This window comes from Motacilla alba, chromosome 5 (assembly GCF_015832195.1).
Source record: "Motacilla alba alba isolate MOTALB_02 chromosome 5, Motacilla_alba_V1.0_pri, whole genome shotgun sequence".
Lineage (NCBI taxonomy): Eukaryota > Metazoa > Chordata > Aves > Passeriformes > Motacillidae > Motacilla > Motacilla alba.
In genome coordinates, this window is record NC_052020.1 from 60,021,558 (window position 1) to 60,027,712 (window position 6,155).

The following is a 6,155-nucleotide window of genomic DNA, read 5'->3' on the forward strand; positions in this document are numbered from 1 at the left end:
TGAGCTGTACTGGGAGCTGTGCTGGGGGGCACTGGGAGCACTGGGGGCTGTGCTGGGAGCTGTGCTGGAGGGGTACTGGGAGCACTGAGCTGTACTGGGAGCAGTGGGAGCTGTACTGGAAGCTGTGTTTGGGGGTACTGGTAGCACTGAGTGTACTGGGAGCTGTGCTGGGGGGCACTGGGAGCACTGAGCTGTACTGGGAGCTGTGCTGGAGGTCACTGGGAGCATTGAGCTGTACTGGGAGTACTGAGCTGTACTGGGAGTTGTGCTGGAGGGTGCTAGGAGCTGTACTGGGAGTGCTGGGCGCTGTACTGGGAGCATTGGGAGCTGTACTGGGAGAGGTGGGAGTGCTGGGAGCTGTACTGGGAGAGCTAGGAGCTGAACTGGAGAGTACTGGGAGCACTGAGCTGTACTGGGAGCTCTGAGAGCTGTACTGGGAGAGCTGGGAGTGCTCTACTGGGAGCTCTGAGAGCTGTACTGGGAGAGCTGGGAGTGCTTTACTGGGAGCATTGAGCTATACTGGGAGCTCTGGGAGCTGTACTGGGGAGCTATGCTGGGAGAATTGAGCTGTACCGGGAGCTCTGGGAGCACTGGGAGCATTGAGCTGTACTGGGAACACTGACAGCTGTACTGGGAGCATTGAGCTGTACTGGGAGGTCTGGGAGCACTGGGGAGCACTGGGGAGCAGTGATCTGCACTGGAAGGTTCCAGCTGAAGGTTTTTTCCCTGGGGAAGGGATGAGCTCCAGCTGGGAGCGAGGCCGCCCCCGTCCCCCGCCGCGTGGCTGGGGTGGCACTTTGCAGGCAGCCAGGCGGTGACAGCGTGACGAGCCACTGCAATATTCATGCTGACATTTCCTCCGTGCCAGTGCCAGCCCTTCCCAGCTGGCACCGGCTGCAGGATGGCACCAGGATGAGCCAGCCCCCGCCATGGCCTCAGCGGGACCCGGGGGGCTCTGCCTCCCTTTCCCTTCAGGACATTCCCATCCCATCCACGGGATCTCCTCCAGCTCCTTCCTGGAGTGGTGTCAGCAGGGCAGGGCACTCAGCCTCCTTCAGCTACAGTGGAATTCCAGAATTCCAGAATGGTTTGGGTCGGAAGGGGCATTAAAACCCATCCAGTTCCACTCTGTCATTGCAGGGACACCTTCCACTGTCCCAGGCTGCTCCAAGCCCTGTCCAGCCTGGCCTTGGGATCCAGGAGCAGCCTGGATCTTCTCTGATCCCCCCTGCAGCCAAGAATTCCACATATCCAACCTAAACTTCTGCTCTTTCCATTTGAACCTGTTATCCCTTGTCCTGTGGCCGCAGCTCCTGAGGGAGCGTCCCTCTCCCACCCCACAGCTGGAGCCAGCAGCGACGTTCCAGCCAGCAGGACAGGCACAACAACTCCAGCACGGAGGAAAGGAGCTCGGGCCCATCCCCACGGTGCCCTCAGCCACACGAGTGTCACCAGGTGTCCGTGCCACCGAGAGTGACAAGCATGGAGGCAGCGAAACCTCCGCCCTCCACCCCTCCTGCCTCCATCACCCTCAGAGCAGCCCTTCCTTTCCCATTCCCCGATGGCTCCGAGCCTTCCTGCAGGAGCACGGGGCGCAAATCCATGGCCCAGGAGACGAGCTGTGCTTCTCCTCTCCGCGGGCTCGCAGCTAATGGATGCAATTAGTGCAGATGGGTTTATTCTCATTAGGGAGCCGGGCCTGGCTCCGGCCCGCGCGCCTCGCAGCGCCTCGCCCACGCTCTCCATGGAAGCTCCTCACCTCCTCCTGCTCGGCAGATGCTGCTCCAGAGCCAAATCCTGGCGAGGTGAGGATGGAAGGGGGAGAGTGTTGGAGCTGGAGAGGAGCCAGGGAGCCACGGAACAGCTGAGCTGCCTGGCAGGCCAGGAGAGACTCGGCTCCTTCCTCCCCGGCGGCACCATTTTGCTTTGGAGCTGCCGTGATGGGCGCAGGAGGGGATGGAGGGGCTGGGAGTTGAGCTTGGTGCATGGAAAAAGTGGAATATCAGCACGGAGCTGTGCTGGGCTCGGTGCTGGTGGTTTTATTTCAGGACCTACGGTGACACCTGGCTTGGAGCAGCCTGGGACAGTGGAAGGTGTCCCTGCCCGTGGCAGGGGGTGGAACTGGATGATTTTTAGGGTCCCTTCCAACCCAAACCATTTCAGGATTCTGTGATTCCGTAATTCTTACCCTGGACCGCCAAAATGCCTCCTGATCGCATACTCTGCTCCTGCCAAATTCCCCACAGCCTGAATTTTCCCTCCAGTTTCACAGGACCCTCAGGGGTGAGGGTCCTCATTTTGAGGCTGCTCTGCCTCAGCTCATTCCTGAGTTCTGCTTTGGAGCTGCTCTGATGGGCACAGAAAGGGATGGAGGGGCTGGGAATTGATCTTGCTGCTTGGAAAAACTGGAATATCAGCACAGAGCCATGCTGGACTTGGTGCTGGTGGTTTTATTTCAGAACCTACAGTGATACCTTGTTCCCAATCCCAGGAATGAGCTGAGGCCGAGCAGCCCCAAAATGTGTGGGGAAACACTCACCCCTGAGGGTCCTGCGAAACTGGAGGGAAAATTCAGGATGGGGGGAATTTGCCAGGAGTAGAGTATGTTTGATTTTGTGATCAGGAAGTGTTTTGATAGTAGAATGAGTAAGAATCATAGAATCACAGAATCCTGGAATGGTTTGGGCTGGAAGGGACCTTAAAATTCATCCAGTTTCACGCCCTGTCATTCACAGGGACCCCTTCCACTGTCCCAGGCTACTCCAAGTCCTGTCCAGCCTGGCCTTGGACGCTTCCAGGGATCCAAGGGCAGCCACAGCTTCTCTGGGCACCCTGTGCCAGGGCCTGCCCACCTTCCCATTAAAAAATTCTTCCCTATATCTGAGTCTGAATCAACCCTCTTTAGGATTAAAACCTTTTTTGCTGTCCCTCCAGGCCCTATAAAAATCTGTCCTCCTTTAGAATGTTCCTTCAGGCCCTGGAAAAGGCTCTGAGCTCTCCCTGGAGCTTTCCCTTCTCCAGGCGAACACCCCCAGCTCTCCCAGAGCGTTCTCCAGCCCTTGGAGCATCTCCATGGCCTGCTCTGGATTTGCTCCTGTGCTGAGTGCCCGGGCTGGGAGAAGGAGGAAAGAGAGGGGAAGAAGGATGGACAATGGAATTGGGAATTTTAGGTGTCTCTCAATTTCTGAGCCATGTCCCACCCTGAACAAGCCTGTTCTCCCCTGACCTGCCCCATCCTGTGGGAACCAAAAGCTGCTGAAACCCCAGGCCCAAAACTCCTGCTAAACCCTCCCCGAGAGGGAGAACCCCTCGGGAACTGCATCCAACCACAACCAGGACGGGATCCCGCCTCCCCAGGGCTCGACAGGCACAGAGCAACATCTCCAAAGGCTTGAAACAAATCCAAAAGTTTATTTCCAACGAGTACACAGACCATGTGGGATGGGGATGCGCTACACCACGACTGGCTTTTACCTACAACCACCCCCTCCCCAAAATCCTGCTGCTGGCAGGGTGACAACCCATGGACGGAATTGCCACCAGCAACCTTTGCAGACAATGAAAGTCCTTTTTCCAGTACTCCAGATATTTTTTTTCTTTAAAAGCCTGGGGGTAGTGGAATGTCGTTTGAGGCCAGGCTGGAAATCCAGCGTGGGGATGGAGGGATGGGTGGGATTTTTGTTGTGAGGAGGGGAAACAACCTTGGCAGGAGATCTCTGCTTGGCTAACAAAGGCAGATCTGCGTGAATAGAAATACTGGGGTGAAATACCTGGCAGCACACCGGTGGCAACACCACAACCAACAGAAAATCAAGCCCAGCAACGTAAAACACCTTCAATGAATAGTTTGGGTTAATTCAAAATCTCCCCCTCCCCGCTCCCCCATATTCATGCAGGTTTATTTTGTTGTCTAAGGTATTAAGAATTCGAGTTGTAAAATAGGCAAGTCGTTAAAAAAATTATTACAAACCACTTTTGGGGTGGGGTGGGGTGGGAGCCCCGGGTCAGCCCGGCTGCGCTTCACTCTCTGTGACAATAAATCAGATTAAGAAGAAAAGATGAAACTCAGGATGGGGTTTTTACATCTCTGCCTGGTAACTCCAAGAGTGAAACCAGCTGCAGAGCAAACCACTTCATCCGCCCTTCATCCTAAAGCTATAGGAGCTGTAGTAAAAAGACCAAAACTGGGAGAATTAGGGGTGGCTGGGACCATCTAGGCTACTCGTGGCTTATAAACATTCCCAGGTGCCAAAAGTTTGGAGTCCAGTGTGAGAAGATCTGGCCTTCTCTATAGAAGAACTAGAAAAAGAGTATGAAAAGGTAGAAAAAACAAAAAGCACTTTTTTTACGGGCTAGAAAGAGTTACCAAAAGGTACCTAAAGACTTTTCCCCTCCCGGATCCACAGGGATTTTTAAAAGCTCACACCTGATTCAGGACTGGTTCAGCAGGGCCACCACAGACCCCTAAACCCCTTTTTGACCCCCCCCCAGCTCATTTTGTACATAAATCCCCACATTATGATTCCCAAAGTGATGGTTCCCAAAGTTTCCCAGGAGGACAGATGAGCAGGGGAAAGCCAGGAGGTGTTTAGCAGCAGAAAGGAGAGACAAGCCACATCCACAAAAGCATGGACCCGAGGAGGAGCCCAGAAAGGTGGCGTGTGTCCCCCGAGAGCTGGGAGCAGATGAAGCAGACCTGGGAATAACTGCCCAGCCTGGAACAGAGCCCAGGCCGTGTGTAAACAGGGAATCAGGCACCTCCGGGAAGGGGCGGCCCCACGGCTCCCAGGGCTGCTCCCCTGGCCCTTCCCAACGTGGGGAGGGGGCAGCAGGAATGGGAGGGGAGGTGGGGGCAGGAAGGGGCAGGAACATCCCAAAGTAGAGCAGCATCCCATGGTGGGACAGCATCCCATGGAGGAGCAGCATCCCATGGAGGAGCAGCATCCCACCATGGGGGTGTATCCCGGCACAGAGCAGCATTCCATGGAGGAGCAGCAACCCACCATGAGGCTGTATCCCACCATGGAGCAGCATTCCATGGAGGAGCAACATCCCACCATGGTGTAGCATCCCACCATGGTGGAGCAGAATCCCATTTTGGAGCAGCATTCCACTATGGGGCTATATCCCACCATGGAGCAGCATTCCATGGAGGAGTAGCATTCCATGAAGAAGCAGCATTCCACCACGGAGCAGAATCCTACCATGGAGCAGCATCCCATTTTGGAGTAGTGTCCCACCATGAAGCAGCATCCCATGGAGGAGCAGCATCCCATGGAGGAGCAGCATCCCATGGAGGAGCAGCATCCCACCACGGAGCAGTTTTCCATGGAGGAGCAGCATCCCGTTTTGGAGTAGCATTCCCCCATGGGGCTGTATCCCACCAAGGAGCAGCATTCCATGGTGGAGCAGCATCCCGCCATGGAGCAGAATCCCACCCTGAAGCAGCATCCCACCACTGAACGACATCCCAGCAGCATTCCAGGCCAGCCCCAAGGGAAGGAAGTGCTACCAGGAACTGGGAAAAGAGCAGGACCAAGCGAGGAGAGCAGAGGCACAGAGGTGTAGGAGAAAGGAAAGACCCGGAAAGAAGCGGTCGACTTTGATTTTCGGATTTCTGGCTCGCCCTGCACCCGGGCTGGCGCCTGCCCTGTGGCAGGAGGCATTTCAGGCACGTCTAAGGCATCTCAGGAGCTCCCTTTGCTTTCAGAATCGCCTCTGTTCCCTCCTTACGGCTTCTTCCACCAGCACGTGGTGCCAAACGCTGGAAAAGAAAAGTCTGGAGCGGATGAACGGAATTAAACTCTCATGCACTACCACGGAATGTCATCACAGGGCTAGGAAGCACCAAGCACAACACAGGAACCACTTTTACTTGCAGAACCAAAGCTAACCATAGAGAGAATGGTAAAAAGTGGGGTTTTGTGGGGACACAGAGCTGCTGGTGTCCCCTCGACCCCTCCGCTACGCTACGGCCAGAAATGAAAAAGCACAAGACCAAACATTGAGTAACAGCACAGCCACCTAACCTGTCTGCTATATACCTGACAACTTAAATCAAAAATATTAGCTTGGAAAGAAACCAACAATATCATTCCAAGAAGGTTATACACATCCTTAGCAGTTAACTTTTGCTCAGCACAGCTCTGGTGCTT

General features: G+C 55.1%; 1 protein-coding gene across 1 annotated transcript; it reads right to left on the minus strand.

Annotated features, from left to right (window-relative positions):
• Positions 1-3,391: 3,391 nt before the first annotated feature.
• LOC119701923 lies at positions 3,392-5,705 on the minus strand. Its single transcript, XM_038139223.1, has 2 exons — positions 5,133-5,705; positions 3,392-5,021 (listed from the first exon to the last, which is right to left on the minus strand). The coding sequence occupies exons 1-2, from the start codon at positions 5,664-5,666 to the stop codon at positions 4,443-4,445; spliced, it is 1,113 nt and encodes a 370-aa protein (XP_037995151.1). The 5' UTR covers positions 5,667-5,705; the 3' UTR covers positions 3,392-4,442.
• Between the last annotated feature and the right edge of the window lie 450 nt (positions 5,706-6,155).

Bases quoted from the DNA above. Each gene is read 5' to 3' on its own strand.
- LOC119701923 (XM_038139223.1), bottom strand. From the start codon at position 5,666: ATGCCTCCTGCCACAGGGCAGGCGCCAGCCCGGGTGCAGGGCGAGCCA. The intron at 5,022-5,132 runs GTGGGATATAGC...TGCTGCTCCATG, and splicing joins CCATGGAATGCTGCTCCATG to GTGGGATACAGCCTCATGGT.